Genomic DNA, 18,977 nt, shown 5'->3' with positions numbered 1-18,977 from the left:
AATATTAAGGTTTGGTGTTTGTATGTTTGCTTTGTAAAAAGATGTAGTTGCCTTTTTAGGATTGTTCGGTTCAGACTGCAATCCCCCCTTCTCTCTCTCTCTCTCTCTCTCTCTCTCTCTCTCTCTCTCTCTCTCTTTCTCTCTCTCCTCTCTCTCTCTCTCCTCTCTCTCTTTCTCTCTCTCCTCTCTCTCTCTCTCTCTCTCTCTCTCTCTCTCTCTCTCTCTCTCTCTCTCTCACACACACACACACACACCCGTGCAAGAATTCTGCACCTTGCTGGGCAGTGGTGGCACACACCTTTAATCTCAGCACTTGGGAGGCAGAGGCAGGTGGATCTTTGTGAGTTCGAGGCCAGCCTGGTCTACAAGAGCTAGTTCCAGGACATGCTCCAAAGCTATAGAGAAACCCTGTGTCAATAAAATAAAATAAAATAAAAAATTCTGCACCTTAAATACAAAATCAGTGGCTATAAGCAAGCAACAAGAGAGTCTCATATGTAATTTTAATTCTCTTTTTCCAGTAGTCCATGCCATTTATAATCAGATTAATTTGTATGTAAATATATCCAAAGATAATGCCAGTTACTGGGGAAGAATTGGGTTTCAGTCCCTATTTGTGTTCAGACAGACACTCACTTTGTGGGTCAGCCTGGAAAAAAAAAATGACCTTAATACTTACAGAATGGAATTTAGAGGAATATTAAGCTCTTCCTTGTGAAGGAGGAAAAAAGGGGGATTGGGGTGGAAGGAGGGGGGAGGGGAAGGAGAAAAAGTAAAAAAGAGCGTGGTTAAGTTAAAGATGAGGAAGAGGTCTTTTGTTCTCACAGTGAGAGTATTTACCATAACAGTTTGTCAGCCTTAGAACGTGAAGTTGATTCTGGGAGGAAGAGGTCTAACCTTTTCAGCAGGATCTCAGTCCTGCACTGGAAGTCAGCCATTAGCAAATGTAAAGGATAGCAAGCACACAAGGAGCCTCACCAGCTCTTCTTTGGGGTTCCCCCTAGCAGCTAGCCAGGGAAGCCACTGCGGGGTCGTATCTGGGGTTCCTTCCAGTCCAAAGAGGCAGTCAGCTTGTACTTCTTACCTTCTATCTGAGCAGACAGAATCCACTTGGGACATTCATATCTCTAATGTTCAAGCATGGCTGGGATTAGAGTTTCAAATCAATAAGCAAACCAATGTAGCCTTTTTATATTGAATCGGCATCTCTTGGGATGAAGTCCAGGAATTCTTGGTTTTTAGGAACTCGCAGCGAATTCTCTATTAGAGTGGTACGTGACTTATTTCTGCTCCAGGTGATAAAGGATCAAGGTTAATGTTCTTTAAGAAAGGAGATTCAGTTGGCATGGTGATTCACACCTTTAATCCTAGCAAGGCATAGGCAGGGAGATGTCTGAGTTCTAGGCCAGCTCGAGCTACTGAGAAAAAATAAAACAAGAAATGAAGAAGAAGGAAAGAAGAAGGAAGTGGAGGAGAGGAGATCCAAAGGTTTCATTCTGTTGGTTTGACATTCTCTAGAAAAGAAGGCTTGCCACAGATAAGTGTCTTATTTTAAGGCAGCAGATTCAAATTTTAGGTGCGTGACCCTGGAGCCCCAGAAAGGGCAGAGACAAGTGTCTGCGGAGCAGAAGCAACCAGGGGTTGGAAGTTTCACACCATCTAGCCAAGGGTCTTAGGATGAGCAGTTGTCGTCATCTTGGGATATAATGTACCAGGGTGTCCTGCTTTGCTTTCTAGTGCCGTGATAAACACCGTGGCCAAAAGCAGCCTGGGGAGAAGCTCATTTTCTCTTACAGGTTACAGTCCATCACCATCACCGAGGGAAGCAAGGGAGGACTCACAGCAGGGTCTTGAAGTAGAAAGTCACACAGGGACAGGCTTGTTCCCAGGCTTGTTCAGCTGCTTTTCTTATCAGCACAGGTCCACCTGCCTAGGGCTAGTCCTACCTACAGTGAGCTGGGCCATCCTACATTAACCAGCAATCAAAAAAGTCTCACAGATAAAGCCACAGGGCTATCGGATGAAGGCAATTCTTCAACTGAAGTTTCTATTTCCCAGGTATAACAAGTTGACCACCAAGATAAACCAACCCAATGAGGTCTTAAGAAACTATCTTGATAAATTCTTAAAACTGGCTCTCAATTCTTCTATTTTATTTTATTTATTTACTTTTTGGGGGGCGGTTCAAGACAGGGTTTCACTGTGTAACAGCCCTAGCTGTCTTGGAACTAGCTCTGTAGTCTAGGCTGGCTTTGAACTCAGAGATCCGCCTGCCTCTGCCTTTCAAGTGCTGGGATTAAAGGCGTGCACCACCCCCGCCCAGCTCTTCTGTCTTATTTTTGGTATACATTCATTTATACAAAACATTTGTAAATAATAATAAGTATTTATTAAGCACATGGCATAAGCCAGGTATGTTGTTCTTGCTTAGAGACACAAGGGTGAAGACAGAGCTTTGGTATTAAGATCTAAGATCTCCTTCCTGCCTCACTTTCCTCTGAACTTGGGTTTTTTTTTTTTTTTTTTTTTTTTTTTTTTTTTTTTTTTTTGGTGTTTCGAGACAGGGTTTCCCTGTAGTTTCTAGAGCCTGTCCTGGAACTAGCTCTTGTAGACCAGGCTGGCCTCGAACTCAGAGATCCGCCTGCCTCTGCCTCCCGAGTGCTGGGATTAAAGGCGTGCGCCACCACCGCCCAGCCCTCCTCTGAATTTATAACACTAACATGCATTTTCAAGTCGATAATCTCTATATAAGAGAGCTTGATTTGCAAGTAGACTTGTTTTGTTTTTTCATGACTTTTTAAACATTAGAGGTTTTAAATTAAGTTCTTGTGTGCTGCCTGTAAACATTATGACAGTATCGTGTGTGCATGGGATTCTGCTTTGCTCATGTTCACAGCTCCACCCTGCCACCTTTCTATGTCTGTTTCCCAGTCTTACGGCTCTTCTTTCTCTCCACAAATATTCTCTTCCTGCTTCCATGTCATATATGTGTGTGCTCATAGTACACAGGATAAAGCAATCATTGGATAAATGTAGAATCTAGAACCAATTAGAGAGGGATCCATTTGATGTTTCCTAAGTACTTGGGATATCACGTGCTGGTTATCAGGTAACTGCTAGATAAAAAATGAATAAAAGGAGTTAATTGTATCTTTACTTTTTTGCTCTCTGTGTGCTACATATTATTTAAGTATCTCTTGGAAATGAGGTGCTTTGTTATTTATCAAGTACACGTTGAGTAGGTGTTTGAATGAAGGCTTCACCCCAACCCCTGGCATCCTTATATCCAAAGAGTCTGGAATGTTCTTGTGGGCGCTTCACCACAAGCCTCTACCCCCAGGAAAGCCTATCATCAAATGCTCCACCCACTGAGGGCATAAAAAAACCCCACCTCATGGTTTCCTCTTGTGGTCTTTTCAGCTTCCCCTGGGGCCCAACCAGGAATGCTGTGCTCAGAATAAACCTGGATTTATTAATTCAGTTTGATTGACATATTACTCAGCAGTAGCGGATTGCCATTAACCAGGATTTAAACTTAACAGTAGGAACTGACCACCAGTGTTAGTATTGTTGGCAGTGCAATTAGTGATGGAGTTGTTTTTAGTTTGGTGGCCAATCTAAGACTTTTAAACATGATTTCTCGCCGGGCAGTGGTGGCGCACGCCTTTAATCCCAGCACTCGGGAGGCAGAGGCAGGCGGATCTCTGAGTTCGAGGCCAGCCTGGTCTACAAGAGCTAGTTCCAGGACAGGCTCTAGAAACTACAGGGAAACCCTGTCTCAAAAAAAAAAAAATTAAAAAATTAAAAAATAAACATGATTTCTCTTTATTTTCTTTTATTGCGCGTATACATGTGTATCTGTGTGGAGGTATGTGCTCATGAATACAGACATCTTCGGAGTCCAGACGGGGGTGTCGTAAAGAGCTGGAGTTACAGGTAGTTGTAAGACACCTGATGTGAGTGCTATGAACTGGAGTCTCTGCAAGAGTAATATGTGTTCTTTAATCACGGAGCCATCTCTCTAGACACCCCCATCTGTGATTTTTAAACCACTACCTAAATGATTTCTAGACAGAAAGTAACTTCTGTCTTCCTTGTCTGTACTATGTAGTACATACATAGTAGATACTAGTTGTGTGGGGCAACTAATTTGTTAATTAATTTCTGTCAGGTTGGGCTATCTAGGAACAAGCTGAGCTATCAATAACTACATATAGTTAGTGCTGCCATAGCAGAAGCACAGGAATATATCATTATATTTAATTTAGTTATATAGTGGCATACTTAAAACTGGAAATGTGTCTTCTACGTAAAAGTTTATGGAGAAATGCAGTTGTTGAAAGTGAATATTTCCCAAACAGTGAGTGTTTTTACACAAGTCTCCTTATGAAGGTGAAAATGACATATAAATTAATGCTGTTGTTGCTAAAGAAGGTTATACTCAGTAGCTAGAGAAATGGCTCAGTGGTTAAGAGCACTGGCTGCTCTTTCAGAAGACCAGGGTTCAATTCCCAGCACCCACATGGCAGTTCACAGCTGACTGTAATTCCAGTTCCAGGTGATCTGACACCTTCACACCAACACACATAAAATAAAGTTAAATAAATTATTTTTTAAAAGGTTATTTTCATTTAAAAAAACTAAATAAAGCTGAAATTCCACTAAATACATAATATCTGGGTTTTAATGTAGTTCAGGATTGTTGTAGCTTTGAGCTGCAGTTTACAAAAAACATTATAGGATTTATGTTGCTTTCAAAGTCTTCACTTGAGCCTGTAAATATTTTGTAAAATCTTGTTTCCAATGCATGTAAATTTATAGGACTGTTTCCTTAAGTCCCATTTGGAAACATAGTTATGTGTGAACTACAAACCACTTAATGAAGATTAATGGCCCCATAATGTTGTGATCTGTTCATTCTAAAGCCTTACCATATATGTCATTCTACAGAGAAAGCAGGGAGGGAGGAAACATTGTCACACCGCTCTCAACTAAAGCTTTCGAGACAGATGCACCCTATAAACAAGATTATAATAGGGACAAACACTTCCCAAAGCTTTGTTATAAGGTTATTAAAGTTTGTCTTTGACAAAGGAAACATACTTTAGAAAATCTGCCTTCTAGTGTGTGGATGAAGCTATAGGAGGGAGAACTAAGTAAGCCATGAGAGCTCAAGCTAAATAAAACCCCGATGTTATTTCTACTGGTTTGTCCAAAACAAGATTGCAGAAGCTTGGACCGTGCTAGGTCAGAGTCAGCTGCCAGAAGGGTTTTCCGCATCAGATTGCCATCACCCTTGTTAACTCCGTGTTACTTTTCTTTTTGTACAGAACACAGCTTTACTATGTAAGTAAAGGGGTACAGAGAGTCGCTAGCTTTGCTCCTATGCCACAGCACAACCACCTCAGTTTAAAACACCCTGCTGCTCTCCCTTTCAGGAGTTCCCTTTCTTCCTCTTTTGAGGTGGGGGTCCCTAGAGTGCTTTTGTTTCGTTGTTTGCTGCTGCTGTTCACGCCTGAGGTGGAAATAAGTAGTGATCATTTTTTCATGTCTATGGATGTTTGTCTTTCAAAGTCTGGAGAAGCGAAAAGATCTGGCTTAAATTTTCATGCTGCTTTTATGCCTTCCAAATCCATGGTGTGTGTGTGTGTGTGTGTGTGTGTGTGTGTGTGTGTGTGTGTGTGTCTGTGTGTGTGTGTGTGTGTTTACACGTGGAGAGAATATTATATATAGGCATGGTGGACAGTGCATTATCAAACAGTTATCATAACTACAGTAGGTAGGAATTATCTTAGTGTACAGAATCTTAAGACATTGAAATGTAAGTCCCAGAAATGCTATGTGCTAGAGGTAGAATCTGAATGCAGGTGGAGACCAAGCTCACTTTGTAATACTGTTTGTCCTCCTGAGAAAGCACTTCCAGTTCCCTTCAGAGATGACCAATGCCCATGCAGCTCTAAGCCGTGAAAACAGTGCCTACTTTTCTAAAAGCGTCCCAGGAAGTTGTTGAAAATTCTTCCTTCTAGTACTTGATTCCAACTTTGTTGGGGAAGCTGTTCATTTGTTCCTGGCTGCTCAGACCCCCAAAATAATCACACAGAAACTGTATTATTTGCAATACTATTTTGCCAATAGCTTAAGCGTATTTCTGGCTAACTTTCATATCTTAACCCATTTCTATTAATCTGTGTATCGCCACATAATTGTGGCTTACTGGCAAGGTTCTGGTACATCTATCTCCAGCAGGTTGCTACATGGCTTCTCATGACTCCACCTACTCTCTCCTCTGCTATCTGCTTGGAACTCCCGCCTTGACCTACTTTGCTAAGCCACTGGCTTTAACAGCTTTATTCATTAATCAATAAAAGCAAAACAGAAGGACTTCCCACACCACAACTTCAGGTCAATTTTTGTTTTTTTCAAAGATTTATTCATCTATTATGTATACAGTATTCTCTCTGCAAGTATACCTCCTAGCAGAAGAGGGTGCCAGATCTCATTACAGATGGTTGTGAACAACCATGTGGTTGCTGGGATATGAACTCAGAACCTCTGGAAGAGCAGCCAGTGCTCTTAACTTCTGAGCCATCGCTCTAGTCCTCAGGTCAATTTGTAAGTCTTGAAAGAAATTATTTCTCATATTTTAAAGATCATGTCATGAGATTATCTGCTTACCTACAATAGGAATGCTGAAATTAAGGAAAATGTTGAGAAAAATGTTGAGCTGGAGAGATGCTTTTCCAGCTGTTCTTCCAGAGGTTCTGAGTTCAATTCCCAGTAACCACATAGGGGCTCACAACCATCTACGATGACATCCAATGCCCTCTTGTGGCATACAGGCAGAACACTGTATATATAATAAATAAATCTTTAGAAAGAAAAAGAAAAATGTTGCTTTATTTATAGTAAGTGAATCACAGTGGACAAAAATAGAAATTTAATCCCAGCACTCAGGTTGAGGCAGTTGGATCTCTGTGAGTTCGAGGCCAGCCTGATGTGCACACTGAGTTCCAGGACAGCCAGGACTACCTAGAGAGATCATCTCATCCAGCCACCACTCCCCCACCAAATATCTGTATCTATATTTATATCTCTATCTATCTATCTATCTATCTATCTATCTATCTATCTATCTATCTATCTATCTATCTATCATCTATCTATCATCTATCTATCTATCTATCTATCTATCTCTCTATCATCTATCTATCTATCTATCTCAGTCTCCCAATTCTTCTAAGGAGTTCTTACATGATGTAGTAGTTCCATCCCTGGTTTATACCCAAGAGAAGGGAAAAAAAAAAACATGCATACAGAGCTAACAAATACTCAGAACTGCACTGTTTGTGATTGACAAGGAGAGAAAATTGGTGCTATATTTATACAATGGGATACTAATATTATCGCTACAATACAGCACATATAAATATTAAAAAGATTACACTAAGTGGAATTGTCATAAGGGTCATATCATGTATAAGTTCATTTGTACAAAATGTCCAGCATGTGTGTAGAGTGTATCTGTAGTTTCCTAAGGTTGACTGTGTGGAGAATGTGGGTCGGGAGTGGGTGCTGGTCAACATAGGGTTTCTTCTTAAAGTGACAAATGTACTCTAAAGTTGGTTGTGCTGCTGGCTTCTTGCTTCTAGGAACACAGTCGAATCTATCGCATTGTGTACTTTCCACTGGCAAGGTTTGGGATATGTGTTTGCACAGATCATGGATCTTTCAGATTGGGTACTGAATAGACCTACTTAAGAAAAATACCCTGTGTTAGGAATATTTCTTAAGACGAGCCTCTCCGCTGATGCAAATAATTCCGATCAAACCAAATTTATTAGACCGAATAAAAGACGTCCATGTTTAATGCCATGCTCCCGTGTGGCACCGGGAACGCATGGAGAGGGAAAGAGAGGAAAGGGGAGACCACAGCAAAACCGGAAGACCGCGTGTTCATTCTCTGGGGGGCAGTTTAAGTAGCCTGTGGGAGTGGTCTTGACTTTCCCTGGGGAGGGGTTACTGTTTGATGGGCTTTCTTGACCCTTCCTGGGGAGGGGTCTTATGCCAGGAGCTGGGATGAAGCCCCCAGGCAAACACCTTGCTATTTAAACTCCTCTTAAGTAACCTGTGAGCAAGCCATATAAATATGTTCCCATTCTAAATTTGTTCTTGATAAACTAAACAGTTTTAGTGCTTAGTTTTTGGGAGAAAAAAAACTTGTCAAAGCTTTATGAGTTTGCATCTCTCCATATACGAACTAGGAGGAAACTGCTAAAATAAATATCTTTTTCTGAAGACAACAGAATCTCCATCAACTAAAGATCCTGAACAGCCCCCACACTTCTCCCGAAATTCTAATCCCGCAAATTTGTTCGGGCAAACTTTTAGAGACCAAGGTTAGTTCTGGAATACTCACTGTCTGACAGATATGAGCAGGGGTGAGGATCATGTTTCCAGGTCACCTTGACAGCCTTATCAAGGAGTTCTGACATCAGCACCTCAGTACTACTTTGATTTTAGAATTGGTTGCTGGAAAGATTTTAAGATCAACCACTTAAACTCAATGTAAACTTCTGAGGAAACCAAAACTCTAATTTGCTTAATTTTCAAATGTTGATTTGGTTCATTTACACCCTTAATTATGTGAGAGTCAAAGACTACCCTGAAAGGCACAAATTGCAGTATAGAGTTTTGAGACGATTTTGGATATTGGGCAGATCCTTTGGCGGTTCTATTTTTATTGGCCTTCTCCCTTTGTGAAGTCAGAACACTTACTGCAGTTGGCAATGGGTTTTGCAGCAGAATTCTGTCAGGGGTTAATTCTCACAGAATCATGAGCAAAAAGACCTCTTTTTCCATTAAGAGTTCTTCCACTGCCTAGAGGATAGGATATGTGAGAAATTCCTAGGAACTGTTTCTGGCTCCCAGGAAGTGATATTTACCAAAGAAAGTGTCGTATCATAGGTAAGGTAAAGCCAGCTTTCTCGTGGGTAGTTTAGATGACCAGTAAGACTTGCTGAGTGGAGAAAAATTAAGAGATTATGACATAATATTTTATATGAAAGGTGTCATCCATCCCAAGGAGGGACATGTCTTAACAATTTTTCATTTGCAACGTTTCAAGTGATATAATATGTAATGAAATGTAAATGTATTACTTCTGTCAGATTTTACCTAACTTCTCCTTTGCTCAGGAGAAAAGTGAAGGGTTCACCTACATAGGTTAAATACACTTAAGTGTCTTCCCAAAACAACTTCAAGCAGGGTTGGTGTTCACATGCTTATCCTTAAACAAAGAGGACTTCTCTTCATGTGCTCCATTGCTCGGTGTAGCCTCCAGTTAGTGCTCCCTCTTACAAAGTCCTCAGATTGGGTGGGATTCCCCCCAACTCCCCAGTTTTGGTCTTCTGTGTTACTGGGTAAATGAAAACATCCTCAAAATAGTAGTCCTTAAAGTATTTTGTTTTCAATTTTATTATTTTATAATTATGTTTTAGGCAGTGCTTTGACAAGGAAACTTTTGGCTATGGTCCCTGGAGATTTTATTAAAATGTAAATTCTGACTCAGCAGGTTTGGGGTGCAACACAAGAGTCTTCATTCTAACAGGCTCCCAGTTGATACCCACACTGCCGGTTCAAGGACCGCTTTAATTAGGGAGAGATTAAAGTATATCCAGTTTGCTTGAGCGGTTAACCCCAGGGAGAGCCGGAGGGAGGAGGACCAGAAAGGTGACAAGCTGCTGTCTTTGTTGAGTGATCCCCGTGGAGATGGAGGGCTGATGATTAGCAGCACCAAGCCTAAGATTTCCCGAGGATGGTTTTTTTTTCCCTTTCATTATCTGAAAAATTCCTGAGAAAACTGACATGACACGATTTGTCAAACCTTCAAAGTTCCTTTCAGTTGAAGTGAGGAATGAATGGATTAAAAGATTTGAATACTTAGCCAAATATGTTTAAAGCCATTTTTGGTTTTGAGACAGGGCCATACTGTGTAGACCAGGACGGCTCGGCTCACTGCTCCATCTGCCTGCACTGCCTCGTGAGTGCTAGGATTAAAGCCCTGTGCTATCATGCTCTGCTAAAATATTTAAAAAGTAATCTTTCCCCTGCAGAATTTAGCATTTATTTTTAATGTAATTTTATAAATCTTTCTTATGTATTCAATAGTTTTCATAGAAATAACCTTTTATACTTATGTCAGTTTATACCTATATGTATCAATATTATAAAATAAATAGCAGCACAAGCAGGGTGTTAACTTTCAACAAAACACAATTGATGTGATATACACATACACATATAATTTCAAATCATTCAACAGTTTTAAATAGTCATGTATTTTTGCAACATACTTTACATACACGTTGTTTACCTAAATGTTGGCCTTTATGTTTACCTAAGTCTGTTTATGATTATACACATACAGACACCGTTTTTATCCAGACACCTGGAACTTGTTCAGTAGATCAGGCTAACCTTGAACCCAGAGATTCACCTGCCTAAATCTCCTGAATGCTGGGATTAAATTAGCATGCACCACTAGTCTGGTTTCACATCTGTATATTATAGTAATAAATAAAATTAATAGAAGTTTGGGGCCAAACACGGTTGCCATAACTATAACACAAGAATAATACTTAGTAGTTCATTAATGGCAGTCATCAAATTTCATGTGTATAAATCAATATGCTCTGAAAAAGAACACAGCTCAATCCTATTAAATATTTAAGTGGTGTTCAGAGAAGGTAACTACTCTTGACTAATCAAAAAGAAGGGTGGGCAACAAGGTGGCTCGCTGTATAAAGGTACTTGCCACCAAGACTACCTGCCTAAATTCAATCTCTGGGTTCCACACGGTAAAAGAAACAACTCCTACAGGTTGTCCTATGACTTCTATGTTTACACACACACACACACACACACACACAAATATATTGTGACAAAAAGCAAACAAAGACATGAAATAAAAATAACAAGGAAATGGAAAAGGGGAAGATCATTTAAATACATTTTGTCTAGGACTTCAGTGAAGTAAGTGTAGGAGAGACAAACATTGTTTTAAAAAAGAAGTTGTAGGTATTTGGGGTAAATATTTACTAAAAGTGCAAAAAGTTTATGAAAATAGTATGTATATTTGGCCAGGCATTGTGGGAATCTCTTTGGTCAACATAGGAAACTATATTAACAGTTCGTGGTCTTTCACTGTTTTGGCTAGCTGAGCTATTTGGTTGGCTTTTATGTTGAGTACACTTAAGAGACCACTTGCCAAACATATTGTCTTACTTCATACTGGTCAAATTAGACACTGATGATTCCACTGGACAGGAAAGCCATGTGTTTACACAAAACAGTTCAGTCCAAAGTATTATAGGGATTGACTGGTAGTCTTCTAACTGCAGAAATCAAAAAGGTAGAGTCTGTGGCAGAACTGAAGAAATATAGACATTAAAAATAAGTTTTGAGAAAACTGAGCTAGTCAAACAAAACCTGCATGCAGGCAGAATCCCTTGGCTGGCCGGCCACCAAGTCAATAGTTCTTGTCTGAAGGTATTTAATGGCAAAATGTTGGCATAAACAGCGACAATCCTAGAAGCTCCAGCAGCATTTTCTCTATTGCTTGAAGAGATGAGGCAGACAACTTTTCCTCACCACTACCTAAAGATGAAGTCATTTTAGGAGTAGCCTCAAAGGAAAGAGTAAATTCTAATAGGCAATTTATTCTGTTTCATTCTGCCAATATTTTTGGTCATGCTGTATGCTATTATAGTGATTCAACACGTGAGAAAGTGTGATTCTTAGGATATCAAGTATTTTTTATGAATGTTAATGCTTTATGCAAAGCCAATAAAGTCCTATTACATTAACTCAACTGTGCTATTTTTTAAATTGATACACATTTCAAATGCTATTACAGCTAATGCTTAAGACAAAGGGAATTGAAAACTGAGTTACTGCAAATTAATTTTTTTTCTGAGGAAGATTAATTTGGAACCTTTTCATTAAAGTCCACAAGAAACATGTAAGTGGATTCTGAAAATCAGTACAAGTCGCTTCATGTTAACTGCAGGCAGTTGGCAGTTAAGATGAGGTGGGTGCAAAAATGGTTCATACATTTTTGCAGAATTACTGCAGAATATTTTTTTCATGGAATGACAGAATTCTTATTTAAAACAAGTAATTAAGTAAGAGAGACACAATGGTTTGGAGGAAACTGTTTTCATTTCTCTTTGCCTGTAAGATTATCCATTCTATTTCCAATGCTGACAGTTCATTAATTTAGTAGATTAAAAAAAAATCAACTTTTTTTAACACTGTTCATTAAATGTCTATAAATACTATGCATACTGAATCACACAAAATTATTTAGTCAAAGATTTAGTGTATTTTATTTACCTTAAATCAAGTCAATTATAAAGTAATATTTTCCTATGTATCTGGTAGCTGAGTACTCTTATTATAGTATTTATTAAATACCCGGTGTGTTTCTTTTACTTTTTGATAGTGTGACCTTGTCTCAAAAAGAATTTCAAACAAAAACTTTTGTTTGAATACATAAGCACACATAAAGCCATTAAAAGGTCTTATTATAAATTTAAACTGTATAAGCATACTATACATTAATACTATATAAATAGTACTTATTATTGACATATAGCTTTACTAGTATTAATTTATATTAATAAAACATGAATAATTTCCTCAATATCAATCTCCTTGGTTGTATTCTTGAAAATACCCCATTAGAAACATACTTCAACCGGAGACATCCAAGCAGACATCTTAGTGAGAAGGCTCAGGATGTGTCTGCCTGTAATTGTCCAAGACCCGACACATAGATGAGGTTCTGCAGGATTTCTCAATGTCCCATCATAGCATGGAAAACAAGCTTTGCAAGCTGTCTAATACACATTTTTAAAAATGCTTTTCCATCAAGGTGGTGGTGGCGCACGCCTTTAATCCCAGCACTCGGGAGGCAGAGGCAGGCAGATCTCTATGAGGTGGAGGCCAGCCTGGTGTACAAGAGCTAGCTCCAGGACAGGCTCCAAAGCTACAGAGAAACCTTGTCTAGGAAAAACCAGAAAAAAAAAAAAACAAAACAAAAAACAAAAGGAAAGCTTTCCCACCAAAATTCCAGCCATCTATACAATTTCACTTAGATTAGCCTACCTTAGCCAGATCCACATCAGTGTATACCTTATAACTAAAATTAGAAACCCTGCTTATCAATATCAGTAATGGGGAAGAAAAGGCTATTGGGAAGGTACCAGTGGAATTCAATCTTCATATAAAGCATGTACTACCTGAGAATGAGAAACCCAGAAGAAATAAAAGTGGCCCAAGATGGCCACAAACTCCTCATTCTCCTGCCTCCACCTCTCTTTGGAGATTACGGGCACTTTCTTCTAATTTGTATCTTAATGCAAATAGTGTTATAGTTCATTTGTTTTGTGATCAATCTCAGTCCCTTGGGGATAAACTTGTTCTTAATGAAAAGATTTTTTTTCAACTAAAACTGAATGTTTTACCCATCTTTTCATGTTTCTTTAACTATAGCACATACAAGAACAAGTCACTTCTCATGTCCCCGATTTGCTGTCTATTATAAGTAGTACAAGTTGGGGGCTGTGGATGGACTTTACAGAAAAACAAATGCTGTTGCTGCTTAAGAAACCCAAAAGGTGTTCCTGGAACACAGTATTCAAAGAGAGACACCAATTATATCTACTGTGGGCAGGATCACCTGGATGCCGCTGCTGATCACAGGAGTGGCAGAGTCGTCCCAGTATTCCAGCTGTTGAACCACACATACAATTAAAAGGATAATTAAAAGGATTTCCACCGATTTCCTTATTTTGCTTTTTTCATTATATGTATATATCCCTTAAAGGAGGTACTTCCCAATGTATTAAAAGAAATTAAACATACAAAAATACCTTAATTATACATTTTTATTTATGCTTCATTAAACAGTGCAGAGATTTTCTTATAACAAAGATTAGTCAGTGAGAAGTTTGGGGCTAGGAACTATAATTTTGGGGGGGGGGGGCAGAACTATAATTTCAAAAGAAACAAGCAATTGCAATCAGCCAGAACTAGCACAAAGATACAAACACTAATCCACTCCAGCACAGGGGAGACAGAGGAAACACAGGAAGCTTAACACTAGCACAAAACAACTAAACTGTAGGAAAACAGCCTAGGGATGAAAACTTTGTACACTTAAAATGCAAGAACCTTTGCAAGGGGAAAACCCCTCGCGTTAGCTCTCTCCCTAAGGCTACTGTTCCTGAGGATGGGTGTTTATTAACCTACAGAGGAAGGTCACTTGGTCATGTGGGAGCTTGTGCTTCTTTCAAGAACTATGACACAATGTCTAGGTGCCACATGCTCAAAGCTAAAAAGATTGTAGCTCTAAAGGAAATATAAACTCTACATTCCTTATTTTAAAATCTATCTTGTACGAATGTATATGACCAAGTGGTTTTTATGTAAGAATTAAAACACTAAGTTAACTGAGCAGAGTTGTCATGCACGTGGGCCTCAGTTCTAGTAAGATGATGACAGCAACATAGTTTACGAAAGCCATCAGACTGTAAGATAAGTCAAAATGTCAAGCCAAACATTTCTAACTTCCTGCCACCCAAATGGATTGCATCTATGTATGGAAAGTGGCTTATCGAGAACTTGGGAGACTTACTGAATAAAACAACTATTCAAGAAAGTTCACTCCGTATCTGACTGATTCTTGAGATAATGTCACAGAATTATTCAACCAGACTTGGAACTTAATTTTTTTGAGATATGCATTAAGCAATTACTTGAGTCTCATCGGGAGACTTAAACTCAGCTGACACTACAACTATCCTGCAAAATCACTACAACTGGGACCAGGCAAGGATATTAACAGTTGCGGAAGAGCCAGAAAAATGAAGCATCTTGATTTTTCTGGTAACAGAGCTTTTAGAAAACAGTTCCCTTGTCACAAATTTTACCACAGACTGTTACCTCTAACATTTCAAAATAAATCAAAATAACTAAAACGTTGATCTTAACACCGTACTCTACTGCCTTCAAAACAGAAGTAGTATTTTGGTTTACCAAAGTGTATCTTCACATTTTGACATTAAGTTCAATATACAACCACACATCTTTAAACTGTCTTAGTGCATCAATATTGTAACAGGCCACTTTCAGTGTTTATGTAGTTCTCAGCTTATTCAGTATTTCTAAAATGTAGCCCAGAGTGCAGACACCTTACTATTACTGCACCTTCCTGCATCACCTTATCTGGTGTGATGTCCTTCCCAGGTTCCTAGTGGAATGAACAGGCCCACTCCCTCCACCCCCACCCTCAATCAAAAGGAAAACAGGAAGTGCAAAGACTAGAACTATGACTAAGGTCCAGGGAGAGGGAAACCTCCTATCACAGTATGGCAACACAAAAGATAGCATTCTGCAACCCTTTCAGGCCACATAATAAACACTGAAGGAATAACTAAGTACTTCCTAATCAGAAACCTTTCAGGAAGCACCAGTGGACTTCTGGATTTGCTCCTTTAAGATCAAGATACTCTGCCTTTGCTCGGGAGGCAGCATGGCAATCTGGTCTGCAGTCAGCTGAAGAACCTGCATGATCAAAGCTGCTTTTTCTTGATCTTGTGGCGTCACCTGGCTTTGCCCAGGGCTAAAACTGCTAGGCTGGCCTCCGCCTTGCTTACTCGCTCCCTGCATCCCTCCTCCTTGCATGCCAGCTCCCTGCATCCCTCCTTGCATGCCTGCTGCCTGCATTCCTCCTCCTTGCATGCCTGCTGCCTGCATTCCTCCTCCTTGCATGCCTGCTCCCTGCATCCCTGCTCCTTGTATGCCCGCTCCCTGCATACCACCTCCAGGATTTCCCACTCCGGCAATGTTTGGAACCTGTCTAGGTCCCTGAGGGCCACCTGCCCCCATACTAATAGGGCCAGGCCCCTGGATTCCACCAGTCATCGGGCCTCTGGAACTGGGGCCAGGGCCCCTCATCTCTAGTCCTCTTGCTTCCATGCCTCTGGTTTCCATCGCGCAGGTCTCCATTCTTCTCTCCATTCCTCGTGGTTCCAGGACCTCAGTGTCCATGGGCCGCGTCTCCATCCCTCGAGCCTCTCTGGCCCCTCTACCATCCATCGGTAGACCTCTTTGATCTATCATGGGACCTCTGGGCTCTCCGATGAGCATTCTAGGATCTGCTGCTAATGGTCCTCCTCTCATATCATGCGAGGAAGGGCCACGGCTGTCATGGCCATGGTGCATGGGGGGCCCCTGGTGGGGTGGACCCATATAACCTCTGGGTTCTACCACTTCTCCAGTAACTGACAGCAAAGTCCCTCCGCGTGGGTCATTTGGAGCATCTCCCAGCAGTCCTCGAGGAGGTATGCCAGCAGAAGGCATAGGTCCACGAGGTATCGGAGGTCTCGGATCTGACATCTGCATCTGTCCTCGCTCTAAGGGCACGGGACCAACCACTGGCATGCCCACTTGTGGCTGCATTGCTCCTCCTGGAGTTAAGGACCCAGGTCCAGGTCCAGAAACCGCGGCTGGTATTGGCCCCGGAGCTGGAATTCCTCCCTGTATTGAAGTCTGCATCAGAGGAGGAATGTCCTTCACCGGTCTTCTTGGTAAATGCTGAGGCTGAGGGGCTGGAGGATTCTGTTGGTTCAGCATCACATTAGGTCCCGGGCAGAGCCCAGGGGCAGTGGCAGGACCGGGGCCGGGGCCGGGGCCGGGACCAGGGCCGGGACCGCCAGGGCCTGGACCACCAGGGACAGGCCCAGGACCAGGCTGAGATTTGCCTGGGATCAGTGGGGTGACGTGTATCTTACGATGCAAGATTTTCAGTGCGATCTCTGGATCCATGATTCGCATCACCACCTGGGCCTGCAGCAGAGCGTACGCCAGCTGTGGGTTCTGAAGCAGCATGTTTCGAGCTTCCTGGTGACTGTTCTGGACGCACAACTTCATCTGCTTCATCAGCTCGAACATCTGCTCGGGGGGCAGGCTGGCGACTGCTCTAGTAATCGATTCTGGAGCGTCTTCTGGATCAATAGGGTCCCCGTAGGGAGAGTCAATGATGGGCGCTGCCGGGCCCAGGCTCTTTAACTCCTCCTTGTTCTTTTCGCTGGCAGCGTTGTCCACCCGAAGCGCCCGCCCACTAAATTCTCGTCCGTTGAGGTTGCGCATGGCACTAAGCGCAGTCTCCTGGTCTTGGTACTCGCAGAAGCCATACCCCTTGGGCTTTCCTGTCTCTCTATCGTACACGAGACGGAAACTGACAACTGAACCAACCTCCGAGAAAATGTCCTTCAGCTGCTCCTCCGTCGCCTCGTACGGAATGTTCCCCACGAACACCGAACGCAGTGAGCGATCCATGGCTGGGTCTCTCACCGCCAAACTCGACATGATTCCGGCCGAGCATGCAGCGGAGGCCAAATTCGTCCAAGAGTCGTCCTTTGGCGAACCACACTTCCGCTGTGTAACGGAAGCAGTTGTCAAACTCCGGGCAGAAACCTTTCCGCTATAAGTCCATAGTTCCGCTCGGCCGCCGAAACTGCTTCCTGAGACCGGACTAGTTTGCCTAAAGCCTTCCGCCTCCGGTCGCGCGCTCTTCTGTTCGTGCCTGGTTACAGGCACCGTGTTTCCTTTCCGTGATTCTATTGGTCGAATTTTTCCAGCGTCCCGCCCCCCTCTTCCTGCCGTCACCGGATGCATTAGAACTGACCACATTAAAAATGGCCGACCGAACTTCACTGTGGTAACCGGTAGCGTCAGCGTTGGCCTTTCCGGTCCACGGAGGCGGTTTTCTTTGCGTTCTATGAGCGGGAAACCGCCAAACGAAAGCCGATTTAAAGCTTGATGTTTTAATTTCTGATGCATGTGGTTTCGCAGCTGCCGTTTAGTATAGAATATTTGAAATATTTAAAATTATATTCCAGATCATGAGATTAAAAAATATTTGTCCCTTAAAATTAAAACACCTCCTTAAACATTTTTTTTTAAAAAATTAATCCCCAGAAAGACAAACTAAAGCGTTTGATAACTGCCGTCCCGCCCCCGCATTATGGTTTATTGAAACTATTAATCCTTTTAAGTTTCTCTGCGCACAGGGAGGTGTTCATTCCTCTCAATTCTTACTAATATTAATCAACTTTAATGCTAAATTGGAATCAACTAAAAAGTATGGGTGCAAATTATGGGTTAATGGGATTTATTTAACTTTTATTTTACACATTTAGGTAATTGTTGGTTTTTAATTTTTTTTTCTTTAATTTTCAATCATAGTCTCTCTTTGATATGCAGTCCATGTAGTCCTGGCTGTCCTGGAGTTTATTATGAGGATCAGGCTGGCCTCAAACAAAGATCCGCCTGCCTCTACCTCCTGGAGAGTGCTGGAATTAAAACCACGTTCCACTGCTGATCTCCCTGAGTGGTTTGGTTTTGGTGGTGGTGGTGGATTTTGGGGGCTTTTGTCTTTTTGGTTTTCGAGACAGGGTTTCTCTGTGTTACCAAACTGCCCTGGCTGTCTGGGAGCTCGCTCTGTGGACCAGGCTGACCTTGAGCTCACAGAGATCCCTGCCTGCCTCTACCTCCCAAATGCTGGGATTAAAGACGTGAGCCACCACTGCCCAGCAACATCTTGATTTATTGAATAAACTGATAACCGACTATAACAAAGTAGGCTGCCGGGCAGTGGCCTTGCACGCCTTTAATCCCAGCACTCTGGAGTCTACAAGAGCTAGTTCCAGGACAGGCTCCAAAGCTACAGAGAAACCCTGTCTCAGAAAAAAAAAAAAAAAAAAAAAAAAAAAAAAAAAAAAAGATATCAAGTACTAAAACTAGTTTTTTTGTTTGTTTGGGTTTTTTTTTTTGGTTTTTGGTTTTTTTTTTTTTGTTGTTGTTGTTGTTGTTTTTTGCCTTGATGCAGAATTCTTATTCAGCCCAGGTTG

At 41.4% G+C, this 18,977-nt stretch overlaps 2 protein-coding genes across 3 annotated transcripts in view; one reads left to right on the top strand and one right to left on the bottom strand.

The window, feature by feature from the left end:
• The window catches only part of Prkg1 (protein kinase cGMP-dependent 1), a 1,221,673-nt gene that overhangs the window by 641,351 nt on the left and 561,345 nt on the right, over nucleotides 1–18,977 (top strand). The gene's annotated exons all lie outside the window — the stretch shown is intronic.
• Nucleotides 13,932–17,501, bottom strand: Cstf2t (cleavage stimulation factor subunit 2 tau variant). Its single transcript, XM_038325492.1, has one exon. The coding sequence runs from the start codon at nucleotides 17,431–17,433 to the stop codon at nucleotides 15,523–15,525; it is 1,911 nt and encodes a 636-aa protein (XP_038181420.1). The 5' UTR covers nucleotides 17,434–17,501; the 3' UTR covers nucleotides 13,932–15,522.

Source organism: Arvicola amphibius, chromosome 1, assembly GCF_903992535.2.
Source record: "Arvicola amphibius chromosome 1, mArvAmp1.2, whole genome shotgun sequence".
Classification (NCBI taxonomy): Eukaryota; Metazoa; Chordata; class Mammalia; order Rodentia; family Cricetidae; genus Arvicola; species Arvicola amphibius.
Note: the sequence above shows the minus strand (reverse complement) of the source record. Positions and strands in the feature narration are given on the sequence as shown.

Bases quoted from the DNA above. Each gene is read 5' to 3' on its own strand.
- Cstf2t (XM_038325492.1), bottom strand. From the start codon at position 17,433: ATGTCGAGTTTGGCGGTGAGAGACCCAGCCATGGATCGCTCACTGCGT.